Genomic DNA, 20,469 nt, shown 5'->3' with positions numbered 1-20,469 from the left:
AAAGTAAATCATACATTAGACCATCTTGATGCGGGGGAAGCCATAGTCAAGATCTCAACCGAGTGCCCAACCAATTGGCGCAATTATTTCCCAACATCAGCAAATTTGCTGATGATACAAAGATTGGAGGTGTGGCGGACAGTGAGGAAAGTTTTCAAAGCTTGCAGAGGGATCTGGATCACCTGAAAAAATGGCAGATGGAGTTTAATACAGACAAGTGTGAGGTATTGCACTTTGGAAGGACAAACCAAGGTAGAACATACATGGTAAATGGTAGGACACTGAGGAGTACAGTAGAACAGAGGGATCTGGGAATACAGATACAAAATTCCCTAAAAGTGGCGTCACAGGTAGATAGGGTTGTAAAGAGAGCTTTTGGTACATTGGCCTTTATAAATCAAAGTATTGAGTATAAAAGTTGGAATGTTATGGTGAGATTGTATAAGACATTGGTGAGGCCGAATTTGGAGTATTGTGTACAGTTTTGGTCACCGAATTACAGAAAGGATATTAATAAGGTTGAAAGAGTGCAGAGAAGGTTTACAAGGATGTTGCCTGGACTTGAGAAACTGAGTTACAGAGAAAGGTTGAATAGGTTAGGACTTTATTCCCTGGAGCGTAGAAGAATGAGGGGAGAATTGATACAGGTATATAAAATTATGATGGGTATAGATAGAGTGAATGCAAGCAGGCTTTTTCCACTGAGGCTAGGGGAGAAAAAAACCAGAGGACATGGGTTAAGGGTGAAGGGGGAAAAGTTTAAAGGAAACATTAGGAGGGGCTTCTTCACACAGAAAGTGGTGGGAGGTGGAATGAGCTGCCAGATGAAGTTGTAAATGCGGGCTCATTTTTAACATTTAAGAAAAACTTGGACAGGTACATGGATGAGAGGGGTATGGAGGGATATGGTCCAGGTGCAGGTCAGTGGGACTAGGCAGAAAAATGGTTCTGACACAGCCAAGAAAGGCCAAAAGGCCTGTTTCTGTGCTGTAATGTTCTATGGTTCTATCACAACAACATTGCTGAGATTTCAGTGTCTCTCCCTTAGACGTCACATTGAATATAGGCATCTTATTTTCCTATTGCAGCTGCTCCAAACCCTTTAAAGTGCTACACCCAACACCCCTCACCCAAATAATACGCTAGACCATGTAACACATCTGGAGAAACATCAAACAGTTTGGGATGAATATGGTTACAAGGCTCTCTCTCCCTTGCTATGGACCTGCTGTCAATAGTAGTGCAGAGATCAACAGACATTGCCTCAGAGGAAGAATCAGCCAAGGCTAGTACGAGCAACAGAATAATGTGTTGCAAAGCACATTGCTCTAATAAACCAGCTTCCAAATACAACAGGAAAATTTTACTCCTAAGGAGAATGGCCCAACAAAGATCAAAGTGCAGTTTATTTTACTTCATAGGCTTTCAAAAAAAAAAAGTATAATTGCTTTTCATAAGTGACTCTTGAAGAAAGTGTTTTCGGAAGCAGAGGCGCTCTATGCCTCACATCCCTACCAACTTCATAAGAAGCTACATGTGCTTATGTCCTCAGTCGCTCGACAGAAATGGGCAACACTTATCAGAAGTGCTCTAGGTTGGGCTGCTGGTTATTACTGATTGGGGCAGCACAGTAGCACAGTGGTTAGCACAATGCTTTACAGCGGGTTCAGTTCTTGCCGCTGTCCGTAAGTTTGTACATACTCCCCGTGACTGCGTGGGTTTCCTCCAGTGCTCTGGTTTCCTCCTACAGTCCAAAGATGTAACAGATTAGTCATTACGGATTGGGTCAATGTAAATTGTCCCATGATAGGGCTAGGATTAAATCAGGGTGAGGGAGAAGAGGAAAAATAAATGGATAAATAAATCGCTGGGTGGCATGGCTCAAATGGCCGGAAGGGCCTATTGTGTGCTGTATCTCAATCAATCAATAAGTAAGTGCACTTGGGCTCGATGAGTGCCATCTTTCCAAACGGAATATTGGTAAAACATATGCAGAAATTCTTGAATAATAACACACTCTAAGGCAGAAACTGCAGCCAAAGGCGCAACTAGGGGTCTTTAGCAGGTCTCAGTACAGGAAGATCCGTCTCCATCACTGACCACATCTACATGAAACACTGTCATAGGAGAGCATCATCAGATATCTTCGCCACGCAGGCCATGCTCCATTCTGCCAGCAGGTAGAAAATACAAGAGCTTCAGAACTCGCACCACCAGGTTCAAGAACAGTTACTACCCCACAACCATCAGGCTCCTGAATAAAAGGGGATAACTACACTCATCTATTGAGATGCTCCCACAACCAATGACCTCACTTTAAGGACTCCTCATGTTCTCATTATCTATTGCGATTTATTTATAATTGCATTTGCGTCGTTTGTTGACTTCTGCACTCTAGTTGAATCTTTCATTGATCCTGTTGTAGTTACTGTTGCCCACAGTATTTGCTGAGTATGCCCACAGGAAAATTAATGTTATGGTTGTATATGGTGACATACATGTACTTTGATAATAAAATTTACTTTGAACTCTGAACCAGTGTGGATAACTTCACTCACCTCAACACTGAACTAATTCCACAACCTATGGACTCATTTTCAAGGACTACAATTCATGTTCTCAATATTATTTATTTATTTGTTTGTTGGTTGGTTTTTGTATTTGCACAGATTGTCTTCTTTTGCACATAGGTTGTTTGTCACTCTTTGGGTGCTGTTTATCATTGATCCTATTGTATTTCTTTGTTCTACTGTGAATGCCTGCAAGAAAATGAATCTCAGGATAGTATATGGTGACACATGCGTAATTAGATAATAAATTTAATTTGAACTTTGAACAGCAATCATGGGTGAAGGAACTAAATCTTCAATCACTGTTGAAAAATGCATATACAGAAAGCAGGAAGATCAGAATGGAAAGACTCACTTTTGTTAAAACCCCCAACACTCTACCTCACATGTATACACAAATTCAAACACCGTGTGGCACGTGGCCAAGTAGTTAAGGTGTTGGACTAGCGATCTGAAGTGAGTTCGAGCCCCAGCCGAGGCAATGTGTTGTGTCCTTGAGTAAGGCACTCAACCACACACTGCTCCAGTCCACCCAGCTGAAAATGGGTACCGGCAAAATGCTGGGGGACCTCGTGATAGACTGGGGTCCTATCCGGGGGGGGGGGGGGGGGGAGAGAGTCTCGTACTCTCAGTCGCCATGGAAACCAGCATCAGCACCGGCCTGATGAGCCTATAAGGCTCGGGACAGACTTTAACTTTAACTAAATTCAAATACTAGAAAATGAACTCAAAAGGCAAAAAAAAAACACAAGGGCCCTCAATGATTTTATTTTCCTACTTCTCAACTCAAATCCATTACATTGCTAAGATCAATCAGCTCAGCATGGGCACAGAAATAACACCGTAGACATCCTTGATCGACTCTCATCAATGAGCAAGAAGCATTAGGTACTTTCATTTTGACTTATTCAGATTAACTCCTTCCAGATGCAACTACTTACCCAGAGCTAGAATGAATGGTAATTCCCTTACCTTAAAATGAAAGTCAGCTGGTAGAGTCTTAGAACCAATCAGTTTCTTTAAAAGATAGGCTTTCCAGTCTGTGGTTTTGTTTTGCACAGCTACACAGAGAATATCACCAGTTAATACAAAGTCTTATAATGGAATACCATACCATACCATACAGTGGAATATCTTCCCATCAAGTCCTGAACGCATTGTGCACTACCTAGATTACAATCACAATGCAAGGCTTGATCCAGCCTACAGAGATTTTCTCCTATGGTGTACAATTAATTTATTAGGACAACTACTGTCTTGGTGCCAAGGAAAGGCAAATCCATTTCAGCTCTTTTATCCATGTTTGCACCAAGGCATTCAGGAGAGAACAGTCATAGTGACAGTAATGACACATTGCAGCAGCTTGCTGATGACTTCATGTGGACTAATGAGGCATTAATTAGCTGGAATGTATTGGCTGCTTTTCCATGCTGTCTAGATTCTCCAGTGCAGGCCACACCAGGTACCCAACGGGTTCCATTTATACAAATATCCTCTGAGTTGATTTTGTCCACAAGGCAAAAAACAAGCAAAAAAAGTCATCCCATATGTAACTGTAACTCCACTGTATTCAATAAATCTTACTGAAAGACACACAGGTTCGATAGGATACTTTATTGTCACCAAACAATTGATACTAGAGCGTACAATCATCACAGTGATATTTGTTTCTGCGCTTCGCAATTACTAGAAGTGGAAAGAGAAAGGAAGGTAGTTATGCTCTTTGTAGGAACAAACTATACACGTATATAAGCTAGACTTCTAAATTTAATATTATGTGTGCTTGTTTGTATGCTCATTCATTATGTACCATGTCGTATGACAGAGGCTATCGTGGTCTTTCCATGACCATGACTGTTGGCAATTTTTTTCCAAAGAAGTAGTTTGCCATTACCTTCTTCTGGGCATTGTCTTTACAAAATGGATGACCCAAGCCATTATCAATGTTTGTATGTAAGGGTGTTCTTAAATTCAATGTTTATAACCCAGAGACAGCCTGTATAAGGAAATAGTCTCTGAGCAGCTAAACCAGTGCACAGAACCTAAATGGAGTAAATCTTTCAATCCCAATGAACTTATATTATATTCAATTGCTCAGTATCTCTAAGAACAAGGCTTTCATCCCAGGAATTAAAGTAGGTAACCTCTATTTTCCTTCCAAGAAAAGGAGACCGAATTGTAGACATTATCCTAAGTCTGACTCCATAAAGCCCTTCATAAATACAGCAAAACTTGAATTACCAGCCTCTTGCAATAAAAACCTATATTCAGTTTCCTCCCCATTTGCTGTACTGCATGTTAATTTTGTGACAGATGTACAAGAACACTCAAATTATTCTGGGGGGAGCCAATATTTTCCAGACTTAAACACTACAGATGCAGGAAATCCACAGTAACACACATAAAATACTGGAGGAACTCAGCAGGTCAGGAACATCTAAGGAAAGGAATAAAGAGTTGTCATATCAGGCTGAAACCCTTCATCAGGACTAGAAAGAGAGGGGGAAGAAACAAGATTTAAACTCCTGGTCAAGCTGGCTTCCTCAGATGATATCTTCCAGATAGTCCACGAAACTGCTTATTTCATTTTTTCTATGTTCTTCTTATCTTAAATGTGTTTCTGGAACTGTTAGAGTCTGCGATTTACAGTTTGGAGATCGATCGAGTGATTCAGTGCTTTGCTGTCTCTGGGAAGATTCCAGGAAGCATGCAAGAGTGACCTCGAGGCAAAGAACTCGGAGACAAGACGCGAGCCCATGATCAATTCCATTTTGCTGATCAAAGCATCCGTTCATCGCAGACAGGCGAACGTGGAAGGCATGCGGGGCTTCAGCACTGACTACCTGCCTCTTGATCACTGCTATGACAAATCTTACGCTGCTTCCGGAGAAGGATTCTGTGTGGTGGCCTATTGCTCCCTGCTCTGGAGGGTAGGTTATTGTGTTCCAAGTGGTCTCTCTCTCCCCCTTACTCTCTTTTTTTATGCGGGGAGGGGTCTTGGGGGTTGATCATTGTATTTCTGTTCTTATCTGTACAGGCGGAGGTTTGATGCCTTTCTCCGAATGACTTCCATGGTTTTCATTGTTTTGTGGCTATCTGGAGAAGACGAATCTCAGAGTTGTATACTGCATACATACTTTGATAATACATGAACCTTTCTGAACCTTTGGTGGGGAAGTGAAGTAGTACAGGTTAGAAGGTGATAAGTGAAGCCATGTGAGGGGAAAGGTAGGTAGGTGTGAAGTGAGAAGCTGGGAGGTGAGAGGTAGTAAAGGCAAAGGGCTGAATGAAAAGAAATTTGATAATCATAGATGCTGCTTGACCTACTGAGTTCCTCCAGCATTTTGTGTTTCCCAGACTCTTACCTTTCCTACTAACAGAGTGTAGTTTCATAGATTTTTCACTCATTGCCTAGTCTCACATATAAAGAATAGTTACACAAATTCAGACACCAGAAGATAAACAAAAGGGGCCATCAGTGATATTTCCTCTCTCTACCCAAGCCGAATTCATCACAATGATTTAAAAAAAAGACAATTTACTTGTGAAGTGTTTTGTCATCGGAGTTATCTGGTTTTATATTGTTTTGTGGAATGCTCCAACAACAGATAATTCCCTTTCTGTACCCTGACTAGTGTCTCCATCATCAACCACAACCTACCGGATAATCCACCAGTGACTCCCCTGCACCAGCCATCCCCACCTCAGGAAACCAAAGTCACCTCCCACTAATTCTTCTCACCTTTAGAATTATATAGAAACAAAGTCTACTTCAAAGGTTTCAAGGGTACTTTTAATGTCAGAGAAATGTATACAATGCAAATCCTGAAATACTCACACTGCCTCTCCCCATTTCTCGCCTACCCTCCCGTCCTTTCACTCCAACATTACATAACTGGGGAGGAATCCTGGCAGTATTCCCCCCCCCCATCCAATTACTTATTGAGGTACCAGAATGGAGTACGCCCTTCCTGTCCTTCAGGAACCCCGCTTAATCGTGGGACAATTTATGACGACCAATTAACCTATCAATTGGTAGATTTTTGGACTGTGGGAGGAAACCAGAGCACCCAGAGGAAAACTACGTGGTCACAGGGAGAACATACAAACTCCTTACAGGCAGCGACAGGAACTGAACCCGTATTGCTAATACCGTAAAGCGTTGTGCTAACCACTACGCTACCATGCTTGATACAATGATGATAATGGTTATGAGAACTTACCCTGAGGTGGTACGAGAGGTTTGTCAAGTGCTGCACACCAGCCAATAGGATGGACATCTGCACTCCCAAGATTGTACCAGAAGTCTTGCCGCGAGTTATTTTCAAATCCTTCATATCTCAGTAATGACTTGTAACCTGCAAAGAAGAAAAAAAAACAAAGTAGATCAGTGAAAATTTTAAAACATTATATGCAAGATTGGCCTGCTTTACTTGTGAAAGAACAACATTATTAATGCTGGAGAACTCATCAGGCAGCACATGAAGAAGAGAAGCTAACTATTCAGGAGGAGGATCTTTTATCTGGAAGGTCTTTGGCTCAAAGTATTGACTGCTTCTCCCTCCCTCCCCTAGATTTAGGCCCTTTTACCTACCAAGTTCATGCAGACCAAGTTGCGTCTGTTTTTAAATTTCTTGTCCAACCCCAATTTATTCTCCACATGTTCTCTCTGATCAGCTACATGAAACACTGGCATAGGAAAGCAGCATCCGTCATTAGAGATCCCCATCACCTATGCTATCCTCTCACTCACACCACCAGGTTCAAGAATAGTTACTACTCCACAACCACCAGGCTCTTGAATAACTACGCTCACTTTCCCCAATCACCGAAATGTTCCCAGAACCAATGATCTCACTTTAAGGACTCTTTATCTCGTCATTTTGTGCTCTCATTATTTATTGCTATTTATTTACATTTACATTTGCACAGTTTGTTGTCTTCTACACTCTGGTTGATCTTTCATTGATCCTTTCATAGTTACTATTCCATAGATTTGTTGAGTATGCCCGCAAGAAGATGAATCTCAGGGTTGTATACGGTGACATATATGTAATAAAATTTACTTTGAACATGCTTGGAACTCTGAACCCCTACCTCCCTTCCCCTACATTCTACCACTTATTTCACGCTAGGGGCAATTAACAGTTTCCAATTAACCAACCAGCAAGCATATCTCTCAGATGTAGGAAGCCAGAGCACCGAGGAGACACCCAGGTGATTACAGGGAGAGTATGAAAACTCCACATAGGCAGCACCGGTGGTCAGGATCAATCCTCCACCTCGCAGAAGCTAAGAGGCACCTGTTCTATTACCTGCTGCATGTTTACAGCAGTTTGTTCTTATTTCAGCTTTACATTTTAGTGGGACAACGAAAGTGCCTGTAATTAGATCAAGCGACTGCAAAAATAAATCAATTGATCTGTTACTTTCATTAGTCAACATTTACTATATTGAACACCGAGGAACGTGGTCTCCGTGTGAATTAGGGATAAAAGTTCGATGTAAAACCTGGCAGAGGAAATGCAAATGTAACTTAGTTCTTTTCCAACACTTATTTTTTGCATTATATAGCACCAATATCAGATTATCACAACCATTCATAGCTCGGCTGTTCTTCATCACGGGCTTGACAAAATGTTTGTTCAAGTTATTTTTATTATCAACATTCATATGTGTCACCATATACAACCCTGGGATACATTTCCTTGTGGGCATGCATAGCAAATACAAGAAACACAACTGAATCAATGAAAGACCGTATTTAACATGGAGGGCAAACAACCAATGAGCAAAAGACAACAAATACAAATAGAAAGAAAACAATAATGATAAATAAATAAGCAATAAATATTGAGAACATGAGATCTAGAGTTCTTAAAAGTGTTCTTAGAGTTCTTGGTTGTGGGGGAAAATTCAGTGACAGGGCGAGTGAAGTTGAGTGACATTATCCCCACTGGTTCAAGAGCCTGATGGTTGAGGAGTAATAACTGTTCCTGAACCTGGTGGTATGAGTCATGAACTTCCTGTACCTTCTTCCCAATGGCAGCAGTGAGAAGACAGCATGACTTGAATGGTGACGGGTCCCTGATGATGGAAGCTGCATTCTCACGACAGCATTCCACGTAGATGTGCTCAATGGTGGACTGAGCTTTACCCGTGATATTGTAGGCTTTACCGTACAATGGCTTTGTGTGTTTCCTTACCAGGCCGTGATGCAACCAATCAATATACTCTCCATCACTCATCTATAGATATTTGTCAAAGTTTTAGATGACATGCCACATCTTTGCAAACTTCTTAAAAAGAGGTGTTGCTGTGCTTTTTCCTTTGTAACAACAATTGCGTGCTTGGCCCAGGCCAGGTCCACTGAAATTATAACAATGAAGTATTTAAAGTTGCTGACCTTTCCACCTCTGAGTCCCTTGATAAGGACTGGCTCGAGGTCTTCCGGTTTCCTCCTCCTGAAGTCAATAATCAGCTCTTTGGTCTTGCTGACACTGAGTGAGAAGTTGTTGTGACACCACTCAGCCAGACTTTCAATCTTCCTCCTATGTTTTGATTCGTCACCAACTTTGATTCAGCCATTGGAGCTGTGCTTAGCCACACTGTCATAAGTGTAAGGCGAGTAGAGCTTTGTGGTGCAGGTGTGCCGATGGAGATTGTGGAGGAGATGTTGTTGCCAACCTGAACTGACAGGGGTCTGCAAGTCAGGAAATCAAGCATCTAGTTGCATAGGGAGTTATTGAGGCCAAGGTCTTGAAGCTTATTGATTAGTTTTGAAGGGATGATGGTATTGAATGCAGAGCTGTAGTCAATGAAGAACATCTTGACATATGCATCTTCACTGTCCAGATGTTCCAGGGTTGAGTGAAGAGCCAATGAAATGGCATCTGCTTGGAGTGGATCCAAGTCACTTTTCAGTCAGGAGTTGATATTTCATCACCAACCTCTCAAAGCACTTCATCACAGTGGATGTAAGTGCTACTGGTTGATAGTCATAAAAGTAGGTTACCATATTCTTTTTAGGCACTGGTATAATTGAAGCACGCTCAACTCTAAGCAAACTGGAAAACAGATGCTGACGTATCTGATCTACCACCCTGCTCACCATTGAACTCAAAGGCAAAGCACTGACCTGCTGAAGAAAAGCAGAATGTGCTCTACATTCTGGCCCTAGGCTTTTTCCATGGGGTCACTGGTATAAAGCCAAATCGAGTTACTTTTAAATCATTTCAATGTTTTTTTTTAATAATCAATTATTGTTTTAGTTAAATTTTTAAGTTACATCTTTTTGAATTGGTTTATACATCTTAAGACATTTAAAAACTTTTCCTCATCTTTTGATAGTGGTGAACTGTCAAAGGTAATCAGAGATACACTGCCTAAGTACTTGGAGATCACTCTGCCTCAAGGGACATATCCTGCACATGGAGGGCCAGGTTATTGGCCCCGAGAAACAGGCACAATAAGTGGTAGGCAGAGCCTTTATCAGGACCTCCATTGATGCTCCCTGGCGTGTTGTTGAGTTCCTCCAGCATTTGGTGTGCATTGCTCTAGATTTCCAGCATTTGCAAAATCTCATGTGTATAACCTTACTCCATTCTTCTTTCCGCAATTTAAGTTTCTCTCACTTACTGGATCATCTCCATTTTTGTGACGTTTCTGTCAAACATTAGAAACAAGCTGCATACAAAGCCAAATCTTAACCCCATAAGCATCTGTCTCTGCTGGAATACTTAAGCAGGGACTGACCCAGCACAATCACCTCAATTATATGGAGCTGGGCGTTTATGTGGGATTGATTTGAGGTACAGAATCTAGTGCTGTCCTAAGCAAAAGAAGTCAGCAGAAACCTACCTGCTAATTTGATAACAGTTGCTATCCAGTAGACTTTGTTAGGAAGATTACAGTTATGATTTAATATTTCTACTTTCATGCCTTCTGCAACATCTTCCCACTGGTCATATAGTGGAACCTAAACAGAAAACATCAGATATTGCATCAGTCTCCATCTCTACCCTTGGGAGATTTCCCCTCTTAAAACTGTCGCTTGAATATTATGGATTCAAGTATTTCTTCAGTTGACCAGATAATTGAAGTAGAGTGAAGTGTACACTGAATTACCGCAGATATGCCTGCCCTAGATGTGTCTTCATACTCAATGGGACATTGACACTTCAACAAAATGCATACAATGCATAACTGCACCAAAGCAGTATTACAAATAAACTCATAAATCCATTCAATGGCTAACTAGACACAAACAATGGTCAGATAATCAAAACAAAAGGATGCTACTTGCTTCTGCTCCACACTTCAATAAGGAGTATTAAATTGGAGCAGGGCAAATTACAAGGGTATTAGGTAGGTATTAGGGAGAGTTATTACCAACAGCAAGTCTACACCTGACGTGTGGAGGGTGTTTAGAGACTGCACAGAGTACAGGACAGATATTCTCCAGTTAGAAGGACAAGAATGGCAAGGTAAGGGAACCTTGGATGTCAAGAGAGACGGTGATTTTAGTCAAGAAGAAAAAGGAAGCATATGTAAGGTTTAGAGTAGAATAGAATGAAACTTTGTCATTGCTCGAGGCACAAGATTGTGGTGCTACTGCAGAAATCTGCTCCTCTATTTAGGAACCAATGATTAAACAGAGCTCTTCAGGATTACAAAGAAGCAGAAAAGAACTCATGAAAGGAATTAGGAGGGCCAGAAGGGGTCATTACAGTAGGATTATCTGTATATAAACATCAAGAGCAAGAGGATAACTAGGGGGTGGGTAAGACCACTTAAAGATAAAGGAGGGATCTGCTTGAAGGCATAGGATATAAGCAAGCTCTCAAATGAGTACTTCACATCAATATTTACCAAGGAGAAGGATACGGAACATTGGGAAATCAGTGTGGAGCCTGCTAATTTGCTAAGTCATTTCAAGTTAAAAGCGGTAATGTGGAGTGTCTTAAAGAATATTGAAGTGGTTAAGTCCCGAAGGCCTAATGGAATGTAGGCCAGGTTATTGAGAGAGGCAAGAGATGAGACTACTGGGGCCTTGGACAAAACCTATGTGTTCTCCAGCCACAGGCGAGGTCCCAGAGGATTGGTAAATAGCTAATGTTGTTCGCTTATTCAGAAGGGAAATGGGGAAAATCATGGAACCCATAGATTTGATGAGCTTTATGTCAGAGGTAGGGAAGTTACCAGAGAAAATTTTAGGGATAGAATCTATAAGTACAATAATTGAAAATTCATGGCCTAATTAGGACAGTCAGTATAACTTTGTACAGGGCAAGACGTGTATTACTAACTGGATTGAGATTTTGTGAAGGTGAGGAAGGCAACTGATGAGGGTAGAGCTATGCATGTTGTCTACATGGATTTTACTAAGGCATGGGAGGCTCATCCAGAAGATTAATGTGTATGGGATGCGCAGTGAATTGATAGTTTGGATTCAGAATTAGCTTGCCCATAAAAGAGGGCAGTTGTCGATGGGACTTTTACTGGCCGAAGGTCGTGACTAGCAGTGTTCCAAATGGTAAATGACTTGGATGAAAATGGAAATGGGTGGGTTTACATACGATACGTAGGTTAGTAGTGTTGTGGACAGTGTAGAAGACTGGCACAGCAGAAGATATATATAGATCAATGGCTGATAAGGACAGAGAAATGGCAGATGTAGTTTAACCCATCCAAGTGCAAAATGTTGCACCTTGGGATATCAAATGTAAAAAGACTGCAAAATGTTAATGGCATGACCCTCAACAGCAGAGGGATCTTGGGGCTCAGGTTGATAGCTCCCGAAAAGTAGCTGCACAGGTTGATAGGGTAGTAAAGAGGACATACAGCATGCTTCCCTTTACCAGTCAAGGAATTGAGTTCCAGAGTCCGTAAGTTATGTTGCAAATTTATAAAACTCTAGTTAGGCCACTTCTGGAATATTACATTCAGCTCTTTAGGAAGGATGTTAAGGCTTGGGTGAGGGTATAGAAGAGGATGCTGCTTGGATTGGAGAGTGCCTGGAATGCACTACCTGGATAGAGGTCAGGCTATTCAAGAGACTCTTAGACAGGCACATGAATGTGTAGGAGATGAAAGGATGTGGACATTGCGTCACCATAAGGGTTTACTTTAGTTGAGCATTTGATCACTAATTTAATTAGTTTGGCACAACACTTTGTCAGCTGAAGGGCCTATTCCTCCGCTGTACTGATTTACAATCTATGTTCTAATTGTTCACACTCTTTTGGATTGCTGATCCACTAACATATACTGTAGTTTAATAATAATCTGAATTTTATCACTACTTCCTTGAATGTTTATTACCTTCTAAGGCTTTGAGTCATCTGCAAACATGAAGTCAGGTCCTCATTACCCAGTGCATCAATAGTAGCTATGAATCAATACCAGCCTCTGTAGTGCAGCATTTTAAAAGGCCAATCAGATATGGTCTAATCAGTCTAGTATTTCCGTCATTTCTCACTCCTCCCATTCTGAGCAAGGGCAGGATTCCTCACCAGCCTCCAGATCATTCTCTATAAATTACTCCACTCTCACAGTGCAGCCACCAGCTGGCATTTTTCTCCAGCCGTTCCAGCATTCTGAAGAGACAATTCCCCCCACAACACCCTGATTCACTCTTCCATCTCCATCAAGTGCTGCTCCCTCGTTCCTACGCTGCACCTGCCCTGTCACTCAGAGACCCAGACATTCCTTCCAATTGTAGCAGCAATCAACTTGAACAATATGCATCTCAGCACTCGCAATGTCGCCCCACTGGAGGGAACAAGCACAGGGAGGTCCAGGTCAATTCAGAACAAGAGCAACCGTGTCAACTTCTGACTAAGTGCATTCATAGTCCACAGGATTCAATTTCAAGAAACCAACATTTCCATTTGTATCGGGACAAGGTCATCAACCTGCAACAGAAGTTCAGTTTTTAATCCCTCAATGGAGGCTGCTCGGCTTGCTGTACATTTCCAGTGTGCTATGTTACTTCAGTTTTCCACAAATCGTCCGATCTTGTGTCTCTCAGTTCCTGCAGTGTTAATTTTCTCATTTTTTTTAAAAAAAAAAATCCTTCTCACCTGTCCTTATTCATCTTCATTGACTGGCATCTCTTGCAGACAGATCAGTTTCAATTAACAAGCTTCATCCTCTCTCAGCCAGCACCACTAGCAGATGTGCAATTCAATCCCACTTGCTCTCCGCCTCATCAGAGTCTCTTTGTTGTTTCTGCCCCTCCCATTCTATGCAACTTAAAACATTCAATTTATAAAGGTCATTGACCTGAAATGTTAATTCTATTTCCGACTCCACAGATGCTGGAAAGAACAGATGGCATATAGACATACAGCAGGGTAACAGGCTTTTTGGCCAACACTAATCAATTTTGCCCACGTTTATGGAATTCGTTGCCACATACAGCAGTGGAGGCCTGATCATTGAGGGTGTTTAAGGAGGAGATTGATAGGTATCTAATTAGTCAGGGTATCAAGGGATGTGGGGAAAAAGCTGGAAATTGGAACTAGACGGGAGAATAGTTTAGCTCATGGTGGAGTGGCGGAGCAGACTCGATGGCTGAATGGCCTACTTCTGCTCGTTTGTCTTGTGTCTGCTCTTCAACTGGAAAATTCTGCGACTTGCTTACACACGAGGGACAATTTACAACGGCCATTTAATCTACCAACCTGCACGTCTTTGGTTTGTGGGAGGGAAACTGGATTGTCCTGAGGAAACCCATGTGGTCACTGGAAGAGCGTGATAAAAAGAAACTACCTAGTACGGAAGCTGGTCAGAAGGGGCATCCCACAACCATCAATGCTAGGAATACTGCTGATCACCATATTTATTTGATTCAGGTAGAAACGGTGCTACTAAGGGACAATAAATTCAAGATAGTCGCCAATAAACCACAGGAATTAGAATTCAGTTGAACTGTTAGATGTTTCAAAAAAACCAAATCAAACCACTGAAATGCATCACAGGGAGGGCACAAGAGGAGGGAAAAGAAAACTGAAGGTGAAAGTTAACAGACTACAGATGCTGGAAATGTAAAATAAGAAAAAGAGTAGTGGAAAAGCTCTGAAGGAGAGGCACATCAGTGTTTCAGTTCTAGCGGAGGGTCCTCAACCTGAAACGTTAACTCGGTTTCTCTTCCCACAGATGTATTTCAGCACTTCCTTTTTATTTTAGATAGTGGTTAAGTTTAGATAGAAATTCAGAAGCCTTGTAAAGAACAATCACTAATATGGCATTGTACAAACTAACAACTCTGCTCTCATGTTAATTTATGGCACCAACTAGAAGTAGTCCATCATCAGCAATATTTTCAAGTACCTGGGTTGTTATCCCCAGGAGAAAAAATATCCTTTCTGATGATTATTCTGAACCTAATAATTTTGCTTAATGAAAGCTCTATACGTGGTATCAGTCAAGACTGTGGCCTCTCTCGCCTTCTCAGCCTTGGACTAGGCTGGACAGTTGAAGATGCAGCCATGTATCTTGTACAATTCACCACCGAATCAATTGATCCACTGGCTTAATCAGTGGCATTGTTAAGAGGTTCTGGGCTTAAACCCAGCTTTTGGGCATATATTAAACTGACATTTTAGACTGGTATACAAGCAGGGTGGCAGGATGGAGATATGTCTCTACCAAAGGAGGAGTAATGCACTTAGCTGGTCACCCTTGTGCAAGGGGTAACACTTGCTTAGCTCCCCCCCCCCAACCCCTCCCAACGATCAGGGTCACCATGGGAGCAGGTAGAGGATAGTTGTATGAGCAGCTGGTGCATATCACAAATCCTGGTTTTGCGACCACTGATGCCAGGCAATCTCTGAAGAGTATTGATAATGGCTGGGGTCACCAGTCTTGTAAAGGCACTGCACAGAAGGCAGCAATGGCAAACCATTTCTATAGAAAAATTTGCCAAGAACAATCATGGTCATGGAAAGACCATGATCGCACATGGCATACAGATATAACACATAATGAACTAATATAAGGTGTTCCGCATTAGGGAGTCAGATCACAGCCTCGACTAGAGCTTCCTTAAGGAACTGACGACACTCAGGCTTACTTTCTTCCCTCAGACCAACACCATCAAACAATTAATAATAATGCCCAAAGAGCACACAAAAAATGCTAGAGGAACTCAGCAGGCCAGGCAGTATCCATGGCAAAGAGAACAGTTGACATTTCAGGCCGAGACCCTTCAGCAGAATGGAGAAAAAAAAAGATTTCCAGCACCTTCAGATTTTCTCTTGCTTATTACTTTTATTTTACCTTTTGCCTTTTACCTGTTTGAGAGAATTATCTGCGATTAAACTGGCTACTGGGGTCGCCCACATAACATTGGTTATGCTGAGAATCACAGAATCTTACAGCTGTTCCACTCATAAACAACTCTGCAGCCGATTTTGACATTATTGTCCCAGCTGGTACCACATGCCAGGGCTGATCACAATCCAACTGCCTTAAAGGTTCCCTTGGCACCTTCTGTTCCATATTCCAACATTTGGTCCATCGCCTTCAGTGCCTCAGGGATTCAACTGTTTGTCCAGATACTTAAATGTTTTGAGAGCCTCCATCTTCAGCACCCCCTCAGATCCCTTCTAAACATCTTACCCCTTCTCTTATAGTTAAGACCTCCAGGTAAGCATCTCTGCTGCACAGAAACATTTCTTACTGTTTATACCGAGCCCCTTAAATTATTTTCAAACCTCAAATCAGACTCTCCGCTCAGCCACCTAAGCAGCAGCAGTACAGTGCAATACTTAATATTTCAGTACTGTGCAAAAGTCTTAGGCTCCCTAGCTATATAAACACACCTAAGATTTCTGCACAGTACTGTATATTCTATCTGCCATTACTCTGCCCATCTTACCAAATGATCAATATCGTCTTAAAACCAAATACTACCTGCTTTGCTACAAACTCCACCACTAATTTACCTGTGATCTACATAAATACAATCATACCTCTGATATTCATATCCGTATCAGTTGTATAACCTACTAGCAATCCCTGTAGCATACATCTAGTGACAGACTAACGCCATGGTCTAACTTTTGGATGTAGGATCCTGTCAAAGGTCTTACTGAATTCTATATAGACAACATCAACCACACTGCCCTCATTGATACATTGTGTTACTTCTTACAAAACAAAAATCAAACTGATCAGAGGGGCATGCCCACTAATAAGGCAGTGTTGATTATCCTTGATTAATCTCTGCCGCTCCAAGTACAAATTAATTTTTATTTTATTGAGATACAGCACGGAATAGGCCCCACTGCCCAGCAAACCCGATTTAATCCTAGCCTAATCATGGGACAATTTCTTATGACCAATTAACCTACCAACCAGCACATCTTTGGACTCTGAGAGGAAACTAGAGAGCCTGGAGGAAACCCACACAGTCATGGGGAGAATGTACAAACTCCAATTCTATCCTACAGAATCTTCTAATAATTTCCCTATTATTGATATTAGAGTCACTATACTGACTTGTCCTAATGAACTTCTTGAATAAAGGAACTACATTTTGCTGTCCTCCCCTCATCTGATACCTCACCTGTAGCCAATAAAGATATAAAAATCTCCATCACATCCCAACACTCTTCTCCCTTGCCTCTCAAAGCAGCCTAGAATACATCTCATCAACTACATGGGGAGGCTTTTGTTCTTCATTGATTGCTTCATTCTTTGTGTCCCCTTTGGAAGTAAATTCATGCTTATATTCATCAGGTCATCTGTAGTCCCTTGAGGAAATGTAGGATTGGTTGCAACTGTATTGCCTTATGCTGTCACTTACAAGATCTCCTCTTCTAACTTCCTAAGCCCTCAAGGTAGTAGCAAGAATTTTAAAGGCCTCAGCTAATCTGTGATTCCCAGAAAAGATCATGTGTCTTCCAAACTGGTGGAGAAGGAAATTGTGAATTCTCTCCACCATGTAATACCATTTCAAAAGCAATATGAACTCATTTCCAGGAACTCAACAGACACTAATATATTGGTTATGAATACTGAAGAGAAATTTAAGGATGGACTGGGGAGATAAAGAAGGCTTCAATAGGAAAAAAAACCTTTAACAAATAATATACATGTTTCACTCACATGTTTGAAACAGCTAACAGGGGCAGCTTTGCAGTTCTGCTCTTCAATATACTTCCCCCATTCAAATCCTCGGCTAGCACCTTGAAAGAAAGAAATATAATCAGAAGAAAGCAAGATTTTAAAATAAATTCTTTCTTTTTGGTAATCTGAAACAAAAGTAACCTGTGGGAAGAGAAACAGAGGTAAGGTTTCAAAACTGGGAACCTTCATCTGATGAAAAGCCCAGGATCTAAAACTCCATTTCACTTCCTACAGATACCACCTGACCTGCTGAATGTTTCTGGCATTTTCTCTTCTTAAATTTGATTGTTGCTAGTCCTAATCAGATTCAAGTCCTAACTAACTGGTGCAACGGTGAGATACTGGTCATTCTCTATTGGCTTGACATGTCAATAGCAGCAATGTTGCAACGTTTACAACCCACCGCAGCCTGCTGGTGGTGTTCTCCCCGTAACCCTGTAGGTTTCCTCCCACAGTCCAAGGACATAGCAGTTAGTAGACTAACTGATCATTGTAAATTATCCTAGTCCAAGACTAAATGGGTGTTTGTTGGGGAGCCTATTCTGCACTGTATCTCAATAAACAAACTAGAGATGTGTCTTTCAGAGACCACATGGTTCCTGGGTGTTGAGTAACTAATTCAGCAGGAGATCCCGGAGCAGGTTCTTCCACTGTCTCACCCTAGGTTGATTTCCAGTAAATTAGTGGTGCACTTGGTCGCAGTGGCCTCTTTGGGTCCAACAAATAGTGCAAATGTGTGTCTTAAACGTTTTCATTGGATTGTAAGACTCCGATGGACATTGGTAATACAAAATACTGAAAGTCTAGTTTGTTGGTTCATTTATAAGACCAATGGCGGGGGAGCCGTGTGGTCTCGATTGTTGCGCAGGCCAGGCTCTCAGTGCGCAGTGTTGCCTGTTACAGCCACCCAGGAGAGGAGGGGCTGGAAGCAGTGTGGGAGAGAACAGAGGCGTGGTGGCAGTGCTGACCCCTGCAGGCCATCTCTCCTGTTGGCACTACACTCCAGTGTTCACTCCCTGGAAGACGAGCTGGATTGCCTTCATCTGCGGTTGACACAGCATGAGATGAGGAACTGTTACACGCTCATTCTTGCGGAAACGTGGCTCCAGGACAACAGCCCATGCACCATCGATCTTCAGGCTATGCCAACCAGGAACTTGTGCTAACATTGTGTTATAAAATAATGTGACTTTATTGTATTTGCTATCACAACTATATCTACCGCGTAGCATGTATATACTGCGTTTTGCAGCTGGGCCCTGGAGGAACGATGTTTCATTTAGCTGTATACACTGTGTGGTTAATTGACAATTAAACTTGAACTTGATAAACGGAGGAGTCAGGTCTCTCTAATCTCAAATCCATGAAAAACATTAACTCAATTCCCATTTTCTCATTGTAACCTGGTGTGAGCTAGCTAATAGAAAAACTAGAACAGGCCATAGCGCACCAGGGAAAATTTTTTCCATTCAAAACTGACAGTTAAATATGGAAAACCGTGATTCTCTCCATGGGTAAACTACCTCCTGATGCTGTCAGTACCTGATAAATGGGCACTCATTGAGAAGTTTACTTACTCACTATGACACTGGAAGCCATTAAGCCCACGAGGTTCCCGCCGACCCCCAACACCACAACCCCATCAGCCCAATCCCCCTCTCCCTGTGGTCCTGCAACTTATTCTCTCAGATGCCACTTAACTTCCCTTTGATTCTTTTTGACAGCCCTCCAGGTTTGGGGGTTCAGCTCAGGGCTAACAACCCTGACTGGCAAAACAAAATGGTTATGGAAACAGCAATGTATAATCCTTCTACAACTGAGTACGACAGTATTCCTGAGTCTCCACCCAGGATTTGCGTGACTGACGGTGGTGAAAACCGAGCTACTGGAACGATGAAGGAAGCCCTGAGTACCGCCAGAGATAGAGGACCTTCGCTGCTGCCCTAAATGCCAGAGGTAGAGGGCAGCAGAGTAGAGATTCTTTTTGCCCCCTACCCATGTAGGAGTCATTTACAGAAGCCAATTAACCCACATAACATCTTTGGGACATGAACACAGGTAGGGTGTGCAAACTTCATCCACCAGAGGTCAGGATCAAACTCAAAAGTCCTGGATTCTGTGAGGAAGCCGTTTAATCTGCTACACCACTGTCCCCTCCTTCAAAATTTTTTTCAGCAATTTAACTGTAGGCACAGCCGGGGCCACAAAGCCTTGCCGTGGTCAGAGGGAGCGGTTAAACCACAGGCAGCCGCTCTGCCTCGAGACACGAGTCTTACCGGAGCTGCCATTCTGAGAGCTGTTTGCTGTTGGCCCTCCGGAATGACGTTGCAGAAATGCCCCCAGTTTTGCTGCCCAGGAAGCTTTGTTCAACACCTTTGCTTTCTTCGTCGGTGGCTTTCCCTGCAAAGCAACAAGCAAAGAATTGTTACATTAACAGAGATTGATAAAAGCATCAGCAAGTCAGGAGAGAGGATGTCAGTGAGGATGAAACAGCAGCATAACTGTCTCATAGTGCCAGAGACCTGGGTTCAGTAGTGACCTCCGGCTCTGCCTGTTTGGAATCTGCATGTTCTTTGTGACCGTTTGGGTCTCCCTGGGTGCTCAGGTTTGATCCCATGTCCCAAAGGCATGTGGGTTGGTAAGTTAATTGGCCACTGAAAATTACACCAGAGCTGAGCAATAAAATCTGGAGGAAAATGGCAGAAAGAACAAAATGGAATTAATGTTGTTGAGATTGAATGGATGGCCAATAGTTGGTGCA

General features: G+C 42.1%; 1 protein-coding gene across 5 annotated transcripts in view; it reads right to left on the bottom strand.

Annotated features, from left to right (window-relative positions):
• Positions 1-20,469, bottom strand: part of l3mbtl2 (L3MBTL histone methyl-lysine binding protein 2) — a 149,259-nt gene that overhangs the window by 113,198 nt on the left and 15,592 nt on the right. For all 5 annotated transcript variants that reach the window (XR_012096907.1, XR_012096905.1, XR_012096906.1 and 2 more), the window contains exons 4-8: positions 19,985-20,108; positions 17,688-17,767; positions 10,431-10,548; positions 6,794-6,928; positions 3,543-3,631 (exon numbers count right to left, since the gene is read on the bottom strand). Coding sequence is in view for 1 of the 5 variants with exons in the window: in XM_073034054.1 (XP_072890155.1) it covers positions 3,543-3,631; positions 6,794-6,928; positions 10,431-10,548; positions 17,688-17,767; positions 19,985-20,108 (546 nt within the window). In the remaining 4 variants the exon portion in view is untranslated. The remainder of the gene's footprint in view (positions 1-3,542; positions 3,632-6,793; positions 6,929-10,430; positions 10,549-17,687; positions 17,768-19,984; positions 20,109-20,469) is intronic.

The sequence above is a fragment of the Hemitrygon akajei genome, chromosome 31 (assembly GCF_048418815.1).
Source record: "Hemitrygon akajei chromosome 31, sHemAka1.3, whole genome shotgun sequence".
In the NCBI taxonomy this organism is placed as follows: Eukaryota; Metazoa; Chordata; class Chondrichthyes; order Myliobatiformes; family Dasyatidae; genus Hemitrygon; species Hemitrygon akajei.
The sequence above is the reverse complement of the archived record's forward strand: the minus strand, read 5'-3'. Positions and strand labels throughout refer to the sequence as shown.